This window comes from Poecilia reticulata, linkage group LG7, assembly GCF_000633615.1.
Source record: "Poecilia reticulata strain Guanapo linkage group LG7, Guppy_female_1.0+MT, whole genome shotgun sequence".
Classification (NCBI taxonomy): Eukaryota; Metazoa; Chordata; class Actinopteri; order Cyprinodontiformes; family Poeciliidae; genus Poecilia; species Poecilia reticulata.
In genome coordinates, this window is record NC_024337.1 from 9097046 (window position 1) to 9115598 (window position 18553).

The window sequence follows — 18553 nt, forward strand, 5'->3', positions numbered from 1 at the left end:
ATTTCCATGGTTAAATTGGCATTCGGTCAACCTTAGAATTAGACAAGCACAGTGGTGGGAAGTACTTAAGTACAATTTTTGTGTATCTGTACTTTACTTAAGTAGATTTAATAATGGATACTTTCTACTTTCACTCCACTACATTTTACAGTAAGTATCTGTACTTTCTACTTCACTACATTTCTACACAACTTTTTTTCCATTAAAATGTGAAGTTCAGGGACTTAAGGTGGAGCTGTAAAATCCAAGCAATAACGTGACTTACGTGTCACCTATCGCCTCCCCCTTTACTCGCACACGGCACGGTGGTTTTCTCTGAGTGGGAAAAGATATCTGTTTAATCCAGTGTTTCTCAACCTCTGTTCCGTGGCACACTAGTGTGCCGTGGAAATTATTAAATTCCACCTACGGTACCGTATTTTCCGGACTATAACCTGCTACTTTTTTCCTGAGCTTTGAATCATGCGGATTGTAGCCCGGTGTGGCTTTTCTGCGGATTTTTCTTCAACCACCAGAGGGCACTCTAGCATGAAGTGAATCATTAGAAGTCAAAATTGTAAATAAAAGAAGAACGCACCAATTTTCATTTAGAACAACCACATGCTAGCAGCAGGCACGACGGAGAAATGTTTTCAAAATCATATGATGCAGCTTTTAAGTTGAGAGCTGTCGATCAGGCACTACAGGAGGGAAATAGAGCCGCTGCATTTAAGCTCGGTGTGAACGAAACCATGGTTCGGCTTTGGAGACGGAGTGCTGCGTCCAGCAGATTTATTAGGACGCAGCACTCTGCTGAGTCCTAATGGAAAACCGAGAGCAGCTTCCAGTTTTTTTTTTTTAATTGAAGGTGCTAGTATGGTGCGCTCTATAGTCTGAAAAATATGATAATTGGTTTTAAAAGATTTGTTGAAAATGAATTATCTGCAAATTATGCCATCTTCGAGTGTCTGCTGTAGTAGTAGAGGTGTAATTATGTAATTTTCTTATCACTAGATGGCAGTAGGTACACAGCATTTTACATTAAAACGAGAATTAGTGATGCATGAATGTTAACTTACAGGTAACTGTGACGACAGTGATGGAAAAGACAGTGAAGCTCAGCAGTAGTTGGAAAGAACATGAGTCCATTTCCCACAACATACCTGTGTGAAATGAGCTTCTCAAGCCAGGCTACTATAAAAACTAAAACCAGAGAGAGACTGAGAGCTGTTGAGGAAGAGCTTTGTCTTTCTTCAATTTCTGCCAGGAAATCRGCTGTTTTCATCCAAACATGCACAKGTTTCACACTAGGTGGGTAAAATATACAGATATTGACATTTTGTACATGCAACTCTTCATACTGTAACAGTGAATATGAAGTGAAATGTTTCCCAAATATTATTGCTTCTTTCAGAATAAGAATTATTATTTTCTGTATTCCGGCTATAAGAATGCTTGTGGATTAGTTTGTAAAACACTTTGAAGTTTTCTACAACTTGTTTAAATTTAACACCACAGTTTTGTATTACTGTTCAGGCGTATTTTTGAAGTGGACATGTTAAGTGCAATTTGAAATAAGAAATGTAAAATGTGATAAAATACATTTTGTGTTTATTTGATTCCTATTCAAGACACTTTGATAAGAATGACTATATATGTAATATAGGCGGCTACAGAGTATCTTTGTTTCCATTTTTGGTTGGTGGTGTGCGTCGTGATTTTTTTCAATTAAAACAATATACCTTGGCTCAAAAAAGGTTGAAAAACACTGATCTAATCGTCAGTAATATAGTAGCGTTGCATAAATCATGAGATATGGCAACATATAAAATCAGCAGCGCTTCGCTTTCACAGACTGTGGGGACTTCGTCCAACTTTTAGCGTCACTTGGAAAGGAAAGCTTAAAGAAAGGTATGATCTGTGGACGTGATGCTAGCAAAGCTAGCTGTACTGACTGAGACACGCATGTTGCATCTGCGATGAAAAAAAGTTGTCACTCGTGCTGAATTATTGTGTGGAGGTGTTGACTGAGGTGTCGCAAATATGGAACAACGCTGTGACCAAAGTCTGCAATGTAGTGATATGACATTCAGGAACGATCCGATTCTTCTGGACGGATCTTTACTAAGGTTGATAGGACTGAAGCCTCACTGAGAGCCGTTCTTTGTTCTTGTAATGCTCTTCGTACACTGCAGTAGCTATTATTTTATTTCATTAAAAAAAATATTTATTTATTTATTTAATTGGGAAATAAATAAAACAGGAACGTAAGAACACAGAACATGCTCATTGCTCTTTGTTTTTGTCTCCTGTCATGGTGGCAGACATTGCAGCAGGAGGTAGGAAGAGAACAGTCACCGCCTGCTTGGTTACTTCTTACTTATTGTTCTTTGGACAGTGTTCATAGTTGAGAATTGTTTACCATTAATTGCTATGTTTAATGGTGCAGACAGTTGTGCTTTCTGACATTGGCAATACGGGCAACCACCCAGGGCGTTATTTTTTTGGGATGGCAGGAGACCTCTGCAGATTTTGGCACAGAGATGAAAGCAAAACAGAATGAAGAAGAGTTTGAATTGATACTGGTTCAATTTATTTCAGCTCTAAGTATTTAATATCTAGGTGTTTTTATGGGATTGTGGATCTTCCAGATCAATTTGAGAAGCAATTTTGATAGGTGCACTTAATTTTATTGTGTCATGTAGCGCGGGGTGCTGGTCTTGGTCTTGATTTGGTCTTGGGTTCGGTGGTCTAGACTACAACTCTGCTACATGGCTCCTTGGTTCCATGTCCTCCCCTGCCCACCCTTTCAGTTGGATTTCTTTCAAAATAAAAGCTACTAGTGGCAAAAAAATGAAGTTCATACTATTTTAGGACATAATTTCCATCTCTGAAATTATGATGCATAGAATCACAGAGTCTAAACTATGTTGCAGAGAGAAAACACAATAAAACATAATAAAAACATGCTTTATCTGTGGCATTGTTCATTCAAATGGTATATTAATGCATTAAATTAAATACGATCTTAGCGATTAGGTAATGCATTCAGCAAGTACTTTTACTTTTAATACTTAAGTATTTTTAAAAGCCAGTACTTTTTTACTTTTACTTAAGTAAAATGTTAATGTGGTACTTTTAAATTTACTTGAGTACATTTTTGTCTGTGTATTTGTACTTTTACTTGAGTACATTTTTTGAGTACTTTCTCCACCATTGGACAAGCATCACAATAGCAATAAGTGAAGCCAGTAACCCACTCAAAAAGTGTGGAGGGACTGAAGATGTACACTCAAACAGATTGACACTAATAGGGTGTTGTTTCCCATCCTGCTTCTTTAGTTACATCAAGTCTAGCAGGAGGAAGAGGCTGGGAAACAAGGTAAAAGGTAAATCATTTTGCAGAGAAAATAAATGACAGGCTGAAAATGAGGCGGCGTGAACGTAATTGTTGACAAATTGCATGTGCCAGTCAAACAACAGGCTTTAATATTCACGCTGTTTTGAGCAAAACAGTTTTAATCACATGATTTCTGGTTCTACACAATTTATACTAAAACGGCAATTAATACCCCAAATACAACGTTATCATACAGTAGCCATAATTACGCTAACATGCAGCTCTATAAACTGACATAAGGGTTCTATTTAAATAATGTGTATTGTAATAATTACAGTTTCAAATGTTTAACATTCAGATTTTTCCAGAAAACGTACAGTAAGGACTCCAAACGGTGCCGTCATCCACAGATCCATTTTTTAGCACAGCTTGATCTTGAAATGTTTTACATCTTCTTTATTCCTGGCTGAAAACTCTACTGTCAATCGTGCCTTTATTCATTTTTCCTGTAGCTACAAATCTCTGCTGCCTCCACCGTGTTACTATAGAAACTGTCCTCTGCCTCACCTGCTCATGTGGCCTAATAGCTGCTGTCTAAAGTGGGGTGTCACCTGTAATCAGATGTATATTCTTGGCCTTTTTTGAGTAAAAAACAAAAAGAAAAAAACACTAGGCTGTCTGTGATTGTGCTTCAGAGATAAACGCATATTAACTTTAAAGAGACAACATAAAGACAACAGGACTGCTTCACACAGGTAGAGCTTCAGATTTACAGAGCCAGTGATTTCAGGTTTTTGTTCAAGAATAAGCAAAAAATATATATAAAAACTACTATTGCACTACTGTGGCAATGCACAATGGATTTATTGCACTATAAAACAGCTGAAGGTGTAATGGTGATTTATTGGCAGATGAAATGTCAGATAGGAGGTTCTTTTTTGGTTCCTTTTGGTTTCCCTCTGTATAGGATATAATTTATGCTGCTGCTGGGTTGGCATAGAAACTGCCTTTGTCAGACAATCACGTATTTGGCAACAGGGAGAATTTGAGCTACATTTGGCATTAGTCTGGGCACCACACTATAATTAGCTGCACATTTACTCTTTAAAATGCAACAAAATTAAGTTTATCGACACCTCTCAGTTTTTAATAGGATAAATCTCTTTGACAAAAGAAATACAGCACACAAATAATTGAACATTTTGCCAGATTTAAACATGGATTAGGTTTGAAATTAGGCACACAAACTTGAAAATATAGGACGGATTCTTTTGCTTCATTTAATTAGAATCTTGTCGGTTTTTCAGCATTTGTTTACCTCCACAGGGTGTGGCTACGTCTGTCAGGAGACTGATGAAATCCTGAGTTTTAGCAAAGACTAATTATTTTTACCAGATTTGTAAATCAGAGAAAACCGTTTCACTTTTTTTTTTCTTTTTCATGCGCTATGGACCTTATTAAAATGAATAAATGACTCCCTAGAAACTGAACAGCTAAAGATTACAGAGTGAAAAATATGTGGTAGTGTTGGATCACCACTAATGTGCATAAAATCTTAAATGTGTTAAGAAAAGCTGGATAATACTGTCATAAGCTTCGTCACCACTGACTTTGCTAGAAAGAGATGCTGTGAACTGCTGTGGTGCGTAAGAATGTTTTCGAGTGACAGTGATAAAGCAGAAAATGAAAATATTTTTCATGAAAGAAGGCTCTAAGTTCAGTTGAAGCATCAACTGATACCTCGCAAATGGAAAAGGTGACTTTTTTAAAATTCAGTTTAATTGTCTTTTTCTGCTAAATTTGAGAAGCACATTAAATATTTGAAGAACCCAAAAGAAATGTCTGTCAGTCGACTGTGATCGCCTCAGCTGGCGCATCCTCAGCTGTCAGGGTTGCGGCAGGAGAAACGAGATTCTGATGCGTTTAGTTGACATGTTGCAATCTCTCCTGGGTTATGTCAAAGCAGCAGCACTTCCCATTTCAGAGAGGTAGACATCTTATTTTAACATTGAGTCACCTACTCTGTCCCTTACAATGGTGCAGTCTATCAATCATGTGCAGGCAGTGCTTAGAAAAAAGCAGCTTTTTCAAACTCAAGGTAAAATATAAAGCAGTGAGATCGAGACGAGGTTTCAAAGTGAGAAATCTTAAAGCTAGCTAACATCAAAAACTAGCATACTGTGACTGAAAGGTCTCGTTAGCCTACTTGTTTGAATAAATTATTAATAATTGTTTTAAGCTGTGCTTAACTGGTATCTCAAAATACCAGCTATGCCAAATTTCAAGTCAAGTCTTGAAGCTCAGTGTGGCAAAATTGCAACACTTAGCAAATAACAGAAATTACCTGTGCATAGTGATAATTAGTTTTCACACTGCTTGAAAATCTGTGCAACTTCTTTTAATCATTTAATAACTTATTAGTCTGAAGATTAAAGCATTACACGTCATCTTCTCAGTATGTTTCACACAGGAAAATAATTGATGGTGCACCAACTCCAACCTGCATTTCCTCTGTAAGTAACCATCAGCAACTTAACTCAACATGGCAACCTAACTGTACACATCCAGAATTAAAACAGGAATACTAGCATTAGCACCTCAGTAAAGCGGGCTATTTAGCAGTTTAAAACTGGAACTAATAAAGGTAACGGCAATCTGCGTTCGACGTATGCACACCACACGCACGGGAAATGCTGGAACCACGTAGATAAAAACAACGTGACAGTCCGTTACCTCATTAAAGTGAGCGTCCTGAGTGGCGGTGAGGCCGAAGCCGCTCTGCTGGGTCTCAAATGTCAAGAGGCGGGAGAGGAGACGTTCGGCAATCTGCAGGTCATTGCCGTAGAGCCGGCCGGTAGCCTCGGTAACATCCCTGAGTTGGTGAGCAAGCTTCTTCTCCATGATGGTGTTGAGCTCTGTCTCGTTACGTTCCAGGGAGTCAAGCTACACAAAATAACATCAAAAAAATAGAAATGCATCATTTACATCCTCGAAAATGTTAATAGGATTTCACACACAAAAAAATATTAGCATGGAAATCTCAAGGTACTCAAAGTATAAGCTACAAACACTATCCTTGATCCTAAGAGAAAATTTAATTTGGTTCACCAAAAGTTATATTTCTATTTCCTTCCCTTATTTTTCAATACAGTAATAAATTCACAGATTAGCATGTTGATGTCTGAATGAGTTGGTGACCATACAAAACAACTTTGAGCTTTAAAAGGAGACATAATGAATCAGACGCAAATTAATCTTTTCACTCATCGCCCCGTTTTAAATGAATAATCTTGTACAGTCGAATGAAACCAATAAACACAAGTATCTCATTGGGTACGTCTGTAAAGTCGTCTACATACAGCAATGTTGAGCTCCACAAACGGAGGCGAGGTGCAGTTGTAAAGGTCGGGTTCCAGCCACCCTCTCTCCGCATCACAGTGTCTGATTGCTGCGCCTGACGGAGGCAGAAAGGGAAGCTTTAAAGACGTTGCTTGAAACGGACAAGGATTATAATGGGGCGGCATTAATATGCGCGTGCTGACCAACAGAGCCTTTGGGGCAGGGGACGGCAGCAGGAAGGTTAAACTTGGTTCGGGGCCACCAGATCCCCTGAGTGATGGTCTTTGGACAGCCATCATAGATAACTGCAAGGGGGAAAAAAGTTTTACACATCAGGATAAAAAGCCAAGCCACTGAAATTATAAGATTTGAAAATAAACCAGCAAACGCAGACACAGTCAGAGACGTCCAAGCAAACGAATAAGAAATAACAGATGCTACGAGAAAAAGAAGGCAAAATGAAATAGATTTGAAAGGATTAGTTTCTTCCTTCTCACCTTCACATCCTGAATTGGTGACTTCGGCGAAAGGGTTGTCACACATGTTGCACTGGCGGCCAATCACGCCAGGCCTGCACTGACACTGACCCGTCTCTGGTTCGCACGACCGTGAAAAGGAGCCCACCGGGTAGCAGTCACACGGGAGGCAGGTGTCAGAGGCCCGAGGTCGATAGTGAAACTCCTGAACAGAGAAGACGGGGTCATGCAGTGACCACACTCGCCAAACTCAGCCTGACTTTTGTCAAAAATGTTCTGCAGTTCAGTTTTGGAAACGGTATCAACACATCAGGTACGTACAGGTATGTGATGTGGGAAAATATCTGGAAATTTGGACAAATTCGCTGTGATGCAACATGATAAAGGTGAGACATTTTGGTGTAATTATATAATTCCCCTTTGGGAATAATAATAAGTGTTTTTGAAATTACAATAGACTTAAAAAAAAAAACTTTTTCTCCACGATTTTTCACTTTCCCACTGCTTTCCAGATCTGCACCTTCACATCTTTCCCTGACAGCAGAAGCTTAACGATCGCCAGAAGTGCATCGACTATTGCTTTTTTTCTTTCTGTGCACTCAAAAACAAAAGCAGCAATAACATGAATTACCAATCCAATGTCAAATTAGCTGTAGGCGCTGTATGAGCTGGATTTACTGGACATACAAGTGCCACTTTGCGGCAGGAAGGGGGGGTGAGAGGTGTAATTATTATGGAAACACTGGCCAGTGGAGAAACACAGAGGAGAAGCAAAGCAATGCTTAGACATTGATCTGGATCATTGTACAAAAATCTGGAGATTCTCCTAGTCTCCAGGAACCATAAAATGTCTTCCTCTGGGATGGGTATAGATCTGTCTGTGTCTTTGTGTGTGAGTGTGCAACATGTGTGTTAGGGTCAGAGCTGAGGTCAATATCAGAGATTAAAGATTGTGGTCAAAACATCAGATTAAGTGCAGGGTATATCTGGGTTAAGCACACAAACATTTTACAGCTCAAATAAATGAACAGAAGGTAGATGTGTTGAAACGAAGGACTCGTCTTACGTCTTACAGCAGTGTGTCTTGATTAGTCTGTAATACTCTGTGACATCTGGCCTCAGCCACCCACCGCATGTTTTCCTCTGTTTTTAGGTGAACTTTGAACCAAAGAGCTAGCAATTATTTAATACGTTTTTTTTTTTGGTTTTTTGGGGGGGAAAAGCTCTAGTCCATTTTTAATTCAAAACTGTTCAAAGATCTGTGTCTGATGTTGCCTCAGCTGCCGTGTAAATAATAAATTACTTTTGTTTCCTTCAACCGTTCTTTCGTGTTTCTGTAATCAATACACACACTTTTCCACTAAATTTTTGATACTTTTTTTTTTTTTTTTGAAATATTGCAGATGCACGGGTTGCCCACAAAACCAAGCTGTTGCGTTTGCGTTGATTACCTTGCAGTGACAGTGTCCACTCGTCTTGTTACAGTCGGGGTCAAAACCTTTGTTCATGTCACAGTGACAAGGTCCACAGGTGGGAGATCCCCACCAGCCCCTGGGGCACTGGTGGTCGATCCTGCGTGTTGAAAACACAGACAGCAGCAGATGAGTGAAGCAGATCAACAATATGCATCGGTAGTAGTGTCAGTCTGGCAATTTTTTTATTCTGAAATGACTCGAAAAGAGGAGACTTTAAAGTCGCAGCTGAGTCTCTGCTCCTTACAAATAAATCTCAAGGCTTTACAATCAAGTATGAAGTTTGAGAAGTCATTGAAAAACAGATTTTCATTGGTTGTCTGCATCTCTTTATTGCATCTGGCAGGAAGTTACTTTGAATTCCTTCAATATAACAAACACAAGATGTAATTGATCTGGGGAGAATGCATTCATTGACTCCTCCATTAGTGCATATTTGCTTTATAAAAGACAAACTGCTTCGCTTGACGATAATCCTTGATGGGAGAACAGAGGCGAAGAAGAAAAGACTTTCCTCACAATTGAAACGTTTGTACAAATTACAAGCCTTCCCTCAGGGAGAAATCTGATTCACCTGTCAACTTATTTAATGTTATTTATTATGTCAGGTTTAGAGATGATTGAGAAAAAAAAACTTCTCAGCATGTTATTGCACCACATAGCCTGGTTTTACTTATTAAAGAAGAATTTGCATAACTTAAAAAGAAATTTAAGATCGGAAAATCTTCAAGCTGCATTTCATTTTTTTTTACATTTCTTCTTTTCTCCACTTTATAGTTTATATGATTAATGGGGCTTTGTAAGTGGCAGTACATGCATATATGTATGAACACTGATTATATAAGAGACATTTGAAAAGATCAATGAATCAAACTTCTAAATTAAATCGTAACAGATTATTAGAAGATATTAGAAGAAGTGTTTAATTTACTAGTATCTGTCAAGGAGCAACTTAAAGGAAAACACACACATTAGTTGAACTGCGAATCACCTGAACTCAAACAAAGAGCAGATGATGTGGAAAAGCCGAAGCGGAGTGAATTTCTCTGAGAGGCAGAGAGCTCGGTGTCAGGTCAGAGTCACTCTCGCTGTGAAAAAAATTGAGCGCACGCGTGAAACCTTAACGCGTGAGAGTATCTTCTGACTCCTGCCTGACCCTGTCCCGCAGTGAATTACAAGCAGCACCGGAGATGTGGGGCAACAAGTCAGAGAGGGAGCTAACAAGACACACCGACGCTCACCGAGCTTAAATGGTTTAGACTTCAAAGTACTTCAGACGCTGTTGACATCTCACAGGTAAATTGGGGTTCACTTGCTGAATCAATTAAGCTTGTTTGCGTCTACGTGTGTGTGTACCTGTGCTGGCAGTACTGCCCGTAGTGATTATCTCCACAGTCACAAATGTATCCGTGGGAAGAACTCGGCTTCCGGTGGCACTGAGCCTCGTTTTCACACGGGTTCAGGTGGCAGGCGTCGGTGCAGCTCTTCCCGTAGTACCCTGTGAAGAACAGAGGGAAACCGTTCTTAAGCAAAATATGCAACTTTGTAAACGGGTGCAATTGCCAAGTTATTTATATTCACAATTAATACAAAATATTCAGTCTTTTACAGATCAGTGAATATATTTCAACACTTTTTCGTGTTGAAGATGTGACAGACCAAAGAAATCACAACGTTAGTAATTATTAGTCAGAAGATGTGAGACGTTCTTGCAGACAAAAAAAGGTTTCATGACAGAATGAGACGTATAGAGGCTTGTTCAAATATGTCTACAGACGTATTCAAACAGCTGCAACAATGAGACTTTCAGCAAACTTTGCATGTTTTCAAATCTCTTTTAAAACGTCGGTCCAGTCGGAGTCGCTCTCTCCACTTCCAGACTGCTAATGATCTGAGTTTGCACGAAGCAATCGAGAGCAGATTGTTTTAGTCATAAATACACATTTTTCGTTTTTATGGTGTCTTTATGATCAGCTTAGATTTCATTAGAAACAATCCCTAAACAAAAAGTGGTTTTACTCGCTTACCTTCACTCACACAACATTAGACAGTTCTAAATAACACCATTCATACACAAGACAATCTAAAGGGCTTTGCAGGAGATGAAAGGAAAGAGAAATAAAAATAAAGCATAAGCATGGAAGCAATTCTTAAAAGACATATAAGTTGCAATGCAGATATGAAAGATATCCTTTGATATTTATTCATTAGTCTGATCGTTTGTGATCAAAAGCTGCAGTAAACAGTCCGGATTTAAAGGTACAAACCGTTTCTGTACATCTCAAGTTTTAAGGCGGTTTGTTCCAGAGCTGGTGAGCACAGAAGCTAAACACTGCTTCATCTTGTTTAGCTGTGGTCTGAAAAACGCTGAGCAAGCAAATCTCCAAAGACCAAAACGGTGCAGAAAATTATAAATTACTGTTTTATACAATAATAGAAATATTACTGTGAAAGCTCTTGAAAACAGAGGGAAGAAATAGTTTTGATATCCTAACTATGTATCAAACTTAAATTAAAAACCCTTTCAGTTAATCAGAGACATTAAATATTCAATTTGCTAAAAAAAACATATTGACTAAATATTAGTCAATAAAGATGATAAAACATTTTTCATCATCTTTATTGGGCAATTTCACTAATTAAATCATTCCTTTTTATAATGACCCCCAACTACAAGTTTACATAGTAAAGCACTGATCATGAGAGAAAAACCAGTGGGAATGAATAATTAATAAACATGAATTTATCTAAGCAACACAAACTTCTCTCTCAGGTAAGAGCCCCCAGGTCTCCAGCAGCATATATACTTTAAAACACTCCAAGGTAGTTGAAAACACTTCTGCAACACACCGACTGCGCTCCCTTCAGAGCTGCACCTGTGTGTTGCGGTGAATGAAGCCGTCACTCACTCCAGTGCGATCCCCAGACACTCCACACAAAACACACAGCGGCCTCTTACATGGTAATAGAGGCCCACACATGAAGCCCCTTTTTAATCTAACGACTAAAGCGGAGTGCTTCATGAACACTTTGGGGTGTGTTCATGAACAAATGGAATCAGCTTCTCACCAAGGGCTTATTTTAATACGAAAATGACATAATTGGGCAATTTAGTCTTTAAGGAAGGGTTATTTACAGAAGCAATAACTCAACTCTGGGGTAATAAACGGTAAAACACCTTTAATTTCGGGAGGTGAATAAAAGTTTCTGGTATATTGACTGAGATGGAAACAGTGAATAAAAAGACAGTTTTCCTTTAGTGTAAAATAGATGTTTAGAATAAAAATATCGGAGGGATTTCACTTATCCTTGGGATAAAGCATTTCATTTTCTACTGATTCCAGAGCAAAAACAATTCACATCATTGTATTATGCTCTGTGTTTATATGCTCATAAAGACATTCACTTTTAGGAAAATCTTAAAGCATGACTTATTTGTTGATCTGCTATAACAAGCATATTTTGCTCCGGAGCCCCTTTTCCTGTTAAGAACGTTACCAACACTTTGAGCGCTTCAGATGAGGAGAAATCTGGGACACCAAGCATGACTGGCTGGTTTTAAAAGAAGTGATAGGTTTATATTGTGGTGTTGTTGAGATGTGTTTGTGAACAAACTGAGCTTAAACAAAAAGAAAACATTAAACTCACACCATCAGATTGTAACCATGCCAACACAACCATCAAGTGAAAATTATTATTCGCACTTCTACAAAGTAGACTTGCCAATTACTTTAAAACTTTAATTTAGATAAAAATGTTAAATATTTTCATTTATTTATGCTGATACATCTAACTAATTATTTCCTTTCTTCAGTAAAGAAATACTAATCATATCTATGGCATGTGTTAAAATGTATGCATTTATATAAGGACCTTTGATGGTTTGGAGCTTCGTTTGAACACCGGGTCACGTGACAGAATATACCATATTTTCCGGACTATAGAGGGCACCTCACTATAAGCCGCATTTACAAAGTAAAAAAACACAACTTGAAACGTACATATAAGCCGCACCAGGTTTTCTGCCGCTCTCGGTTTTCCACAAGGACGCAGCGTCTCCAACATCGAACCATGGATTCGTTCACGCCAAGCTTACGCACAGCGTCTATTGATCTGTACTGCTAAATCGATAGCCTTCAACTTAAAAACTGCATCATATGAACTTAATGTTGTTTCCGTGATGAGGGGGTATGAGTTTGAAAACATTTCTCCATCGTACCTGCTGCTAGCATGCGAATGCTCTAAATGAAAATTAGCACTTTCTTCTTTGATTTCCAATTTTGACTTCCAATGATTCACTTCCTGCTAAAGAGCCCCCTGGTGGTTGAAGAAAAATACACAGAAAAGCCGCACCGGGCTGTAAGCCGCATGGTTCAAAGCGTGGGAAAAAAGTAGCGCCTTATAGTCCGGAAAATACGGTCACATAAATGTTAACATCCAAGGAAACAAGGAAAACATACACGTACAAAGGGAATACAGCGGCACAGTTGAACTCTTTGTTCTGTTCATACACAATGTGAGAATAAAAATGCACGTTTGCACATATCGGGTTAAAAAGCGATACAACTTTTGCAGGAAGATCTCCCACTGTACCCAAAGCATCATCTTAATCGGTAAAAATCTCTGCTTTCACCTGCTTAACCCTTGTGCGTGTGAGGACTGAGGCAAACATAGAGGACTATGGCAAATGATACAGGTTTTACATGTGTGGGGTCAGTTGGACCCCATTTCTAGACACAAGGGTTAAAGCAAACAACCACAGCCTCCAGGCTCCCTTTTTAATTTCACAGCAATGAAATGAGGGATTTTTGTTATGGATTGAAGAGGCACTGACTGATGTGCGCAGCTCACTGAGCACTTCTCTCCCCTCCCTCTGGAGCCGACAATGATGTGTGAGGTGGGCTTTTGTGTGTTTGTAGAAAATGCAGCAGAGAGTCTCCATTAAGCCTTTGGCCTTGGACTGCAGCTGCAGATCCACACAGCTTTTCAGCGACTTCTGCTTATTATCTCCTACCTTCGTTCTTCATGAAATTTAAAAAAAAGAAAAAGTACATATATAAATTAAAAAAGAGAAATCGAGTGTCATTGATTTTCTAATACAGTCTGCATCACATTTCTTTTTAGTCCTCCTGTCTAAAGGTTATGAGTTATGCAAAAAAAAAACTGAGGCGCTTATATTTTTAGTTTCCAGTTCTGGATTTTTTCCACACATAAACAAGAGTTCAAGCAAAATAACGGCTTAAGAAACGTAACGTAATCGTCTTTCTTTTTTCCTTTTCATCTCCTCCCGGGTGCTCATCATGCACACACTCGGTTATTCCGTCAAGCGTATACATCTTCACGCTCTCACCATGGAAACGGGCTGAGGGAGGAACCGGCGGCCTTGGCCGTTTTCGGATTCTCGTAATGACACTGGCCTTGTCACAACAATAGACACAGATAGGGGGAGGTTTGAGTCTGGGAAAACAACGAGGCATACATCATTTGAAGTTAAATATGTTTCTGACTTCCCAAGTCAAGGTCTATAAGTTTGTTTCAAAAGTTATGCCCACTGAGCTTTGCTTGCATCCGGAGTGACTCACCGTTCCTCGTCTGACTTTGTTGTATCACAACAGCAGGTTGACTTTCCCCAAAAGACTTTAATCAGGGTAGATCAATAGGCCATCTGTTCTCTGAACCAGCCTTTCTTCTCATGTGTTTCCAATGGCATCTTTGACTCTACAAAGGTCGGGAATGCCAAAGTATCCAATCACCAGGACAAAACTGTCACACCGATTTTACTGCTTGAATCAAACTGTCGAATCTTAAAACACATCGAGCTCACATGACGAGACCATACATGAAATAGTGTGGTCTCGTCAAGAGAACAAGACGTGAGAAGACTTTGGCTTCATTACTTGGGAACGTGCACATTTTTTGGTTCACACAAATGTGACATGAAGTACAAACCGTGTTTTAAAGGCTTTGTAGTCAGCGCCTGTTAATCCAGTCCAGGGCTTGAGTTTACTGCAAATTACCTTGTTGGTTTTGAAGTTCTATTTTACTTCCTTCCATCTTCATCAAATGATTTTATCTTTGGAAATTTAAAAGGGTTCAAGAAAGAAATGCAAGCAAATTGTGTGTCTACAGCAAACAAACTGATAAGATCTAAGGTCCAATTTTTAAATGACACAAAACTGCTTCAAGTTTTATAAAAGCATAATTTATATATAACTGGATAACAATCGCTGGCTGATAAATTTCTAATCTTCATAGTCAATCTTGGTCAATAAACGCCATTCTCAGGTGTGAAGTCGTTTGTCACAGAGAACAACGTTATCCTGATTCAGCAGCTTGAGGAGATCCAGCACCTCCTGCAGGTTCCAACACAGAAAATGTAGCTCGAAACTCATAAATCATTTCTCTGTCCCTTTTTGTCCCTGAGGGATGGAGCCAAACAAACTGCAGCTGCGCGCCACACAAAAAACAATAACCTTCATTCAGTTCTTCCCAGGAAAAAAAAATATCCTCAGGTACAAATATACATATGTTTTTTTTTTTTTAGTTGTTTTCAATCACCGACTTCATAACAAATAGTCCCACTTCCACTAAATGACTATTTCCTCCACAGAGATTGTAATTGAGTTGGTTTTTAACCAACTCTGGGAACTCAATTCAGTGAATTGCATGGCTGTAATTTATCACTTTAGGCCGAATTTTCTTACAGCAGAAAATTAGCCAGTGGCAACTGTCTGACGCCGACATGCCAGGTAAGCAAACGCCTGTGTGGATGTACTTCCAGACACACAAAGCGAGGAGCTGGAAAAGCTCGCATCTTTGCGCAGAGCCTCGTCTCAGTGTGGTTTACACAGAAGGCATCTGTTCTCCTCGTAGGAGGCTGTATCGCTCAAATCTGAATAACTGTCAGCAGTGTGAAACTTATTAGGCTTGGCCCAGCACGAGGCTAAAAACACACACACGTAAATGAAAGGGAATTATTCACACGGCACCTCTTCTCTTCTCCCTCCCATCTACATTTATTAAAGTTTGATTTGTCTCTAAGCAGCATTCATTGTATAACACTTTTAAATTTTAATTCTTATTGTGCTGATGAAACATAATGATAATGAGAACGTCACCCTGAGCAAGTTTACAGTAAATAGGTGTGCGCACATCAAGCTTGCAGATCTGAGTGTGTGTGTGTGTGTTCATGTATCTGTAATCCCATCTAGGTGTGAAAACATCTGTGCGTGCTCCCATCTTAATGAGTCACGGTGTTAGCATTTGCTTGCAGGCTAGCAGAGGATGCTACAGGGATGCAGCGCCTCTCTGCTTCCTCCCCGCGCTCCCACACCCGAGGCTCTGCTACAACCACACTCTTATTCAGAGCACATTCATTTTTCCTTCACACCATCCTCTTTTACTTTCATCTTTTCATTTCTTTTGATCAACTACTCCTCTGTTGCTAACTTTGTTTCAAGTTTCCTCTCCATCCAATGAACTTAGCAGCAGCAACATTTGCTAGAGCTGTTGAGGACGGGTCTTCAGTCGCAACAGAACATTTTCTTAAATAGTATCTACCAACAGGAAGTTGCTCACAGTGGCTTTTGTTTGATCTGGGCTCCAAAAGTTTATCAGAGTAACACAATCGCATTTGTTTGTAAAAGAATATACACACAGAAAATAACATTTGAGATTCAAAAACAAATTCTGTTTGAAATGTTTTAGACTCGCATTGGTGAGACTCAAACAACCAATGTAAGCCTGCCAGCTCCTAACCAGCTTCCAATCTAAAACAATGAACTGGACAAAGGTAGAGCGCCCTCTCTGTGTCAGCAGTGGCGGAGCCAGAGGGGGGGAGATGGGGGCCAGTGCCCCCCCTGTCATCTGATTGGCCCCCCTAATGGCCCCCCCAGATGATTGACATGTAACAGCACCAGGTCATTCCTGTACATTATTTGGAATCATTCTAAGCCAACCTAATATCTAAAGAAGAAAAACAATAATAAATATATCAAGAGAAAATGTATAAAACTTTATATAAGCCCATGTGACATAAATAAATAGATTTTTATCAGGCGCGATACCAGCCTCCTTTATACTCATAACAACAAGCTGATATTCTTCTCCTGGGTGTTTCAGTTATGCTGCGCTGTGGTGCAACTCAAAGGCTAAAGCCCTTCATACCTGGTGGTTGTAAAACACCAATAAGTTATGTATTAATCCTCCGCAAAAAAAACGAAGAGGGGCCGACAATGTTCATAGTTTGGAGCAGAGGTGGCGCTACAGTTTTTTTCGTTGTCCGTCAAAGAAAAAAAGTAATTTTATTTCCAATTTGTATAGTCATCAAACGAAACATTTATTATTTCTCTGCTAGAACGTTTTTGAAATCAGGTAAGATTTCACGAAATGACGTGATTAGAAGACGGCAGAACTCTGATCGTTTCCTGATCCCGCATCACTTCCCTCAGCGGAGAAAAACCCCGCAGAAGTGGATCAGCTGCTGGACGCTCCAAAGCCTCTGGTCCGTTAAAGCGTCCAGATCAGAGGTGATTCTCTGACTGATATTGTTCTTAGTCTGATTAATAATTAGCTCCACGATGTCCTCTGTGCGTAAAGTTGAAACTGTCTGCGCACCAAGTGGCAGCTGATCACAGTCTGGACAGAAACCAGCGAACTGCTCTCTGTTCTTATTAAGACGAGGGAGAGGAGGGAATCTGACATATTAACTAGGTTAAGTTTTTACTGGTTTTGCTTTTAAAACACCATTAACGTAAGCAGTGTAACTATATATTGTATATTTGGCGTTTGTCATCTCATGTGTGATTAACTGGAGCATTTAAGCGCATTTATTGCCCAGCGCACTGCGCTTGTTTCTGCCTAACGGATCTGCACTTTAATTTCTTTCCTCTCTCAACAGTCAGCTGTTATTCCTCTACATAAACTACAATAAGTAGATCACATTCTCTTTAGGTTTTCTCTGTGTGCTGCAAACTCATTAAATGTAAAGTCATTAGAAGCCCGAACCACCATCAGGCAAATAATTCTGGTCCGACCCGAAATATTGTTACCCGTCAAATTACCTGTCAAGCCAGAGCTTCCTAACCAAGGTGTCCATAACTCTTCAACACGCTGTCAGCTCCCGGTCAGAAAGACGCATTTAGTTCAGTGTCCATGAGATGATATTCAGAAAGGATCTTTTATTTGATTGATTTTAGTTTCCTCTGCGATGAACTCTGCGTAAAGTCTATCATGTCTCCATGTGCGCCAGTCAAAGGTGTTAATTATAACATGACAGAGGGGCTTAAAAACTAACCAAATATTCAGTTTGGTTATTTTTTAAAATTATATATATGTGCACACACACATTTAAAATTTTGCCCCCCCAGAGGTAGTCCTGGCCCCCCTTGGCCCCCCCAACTTTAAAAGTCTAGCTCCGCCACTGTGTGTCAGTGACGGTTCTGCCCCACACAGAGGCTGTTTGGGATCTTTTTGACAAATGATGGAAGAAGACCGATAGATTGATAAGTGGATTGATGCAGCGTCTGCAGCGATGCAAGAGCTGCACCGGTGTGTCACAGAAAAGAGAGAGTCACAAGATGTTCCTACCCTCATCTATGCTCTGTTTAGTGACTGAAAGCAGACCACTGCAGATCAGCAACATGTTAGCTTAGCTGCTTAGAGCTCCAGCTTTGATGGCTTTTAAGAACAGAGGGGGAAAAAGAGAGTTGATTTTATTCAAAACTGTATGGGAAAAGGTTTCATTTTAACTAATAAAGACATGATTCAATGTAATAAACGTTTCGTTCAATACATTTACAATTGGAGTCAATGAAAATGTTGCCAGCACAAGGTTTATGTGTATCTGTAGCAGCTAAACATTTTAGTTGGTTAACTCTACTTTTCATTTAGTTTTAAGATAACTTAGGAAGACAAAGAATGAGAATATGAAGAGAGGCAACTAAAAA

The 18553-nt window shown here is 39.4% G+C and overlaps 1 protein-coding gene across 3 annotated transcripts in view; it reads right to left on the reverse strand.

Moving 5' to 3' along the window:
• Positions 1-18553, reverse strand: part of celsr3 (cadherin, EGF LAG seven-pass G-type receptor 3) — a 108210-nt gene that overhangs the window by 26045 nt on the left and 63612 nt on the right. For all 3 annotated transcript variants that reach the window (XM_017305689.1, XM_008413213.2, XM_008413214.2), the window contains 6 exons: positions 9963-10104; positions 8586-8706; positions 7156-7339; positions 6862-6963; positions 6679-6773; positions 6053-6262 (listed from right to left, as the gene is read on the reverse strand). In XM_017305689.1, the coding sequence (XP_017161178.1) occupies positions 6053-6262; positions 6679-6773; positions 6862-6963; positions 7156-7339; positions 8586-8706; positions 9963-10104 (854 nt within the window). The remainder of the gene's footprint in view (positions 1-6052; positions 6263-6678; positions 6774-6861; positions 6964-7155; positions 7340-8585; positions 8707-9962; positions 10105-18553) is intronic.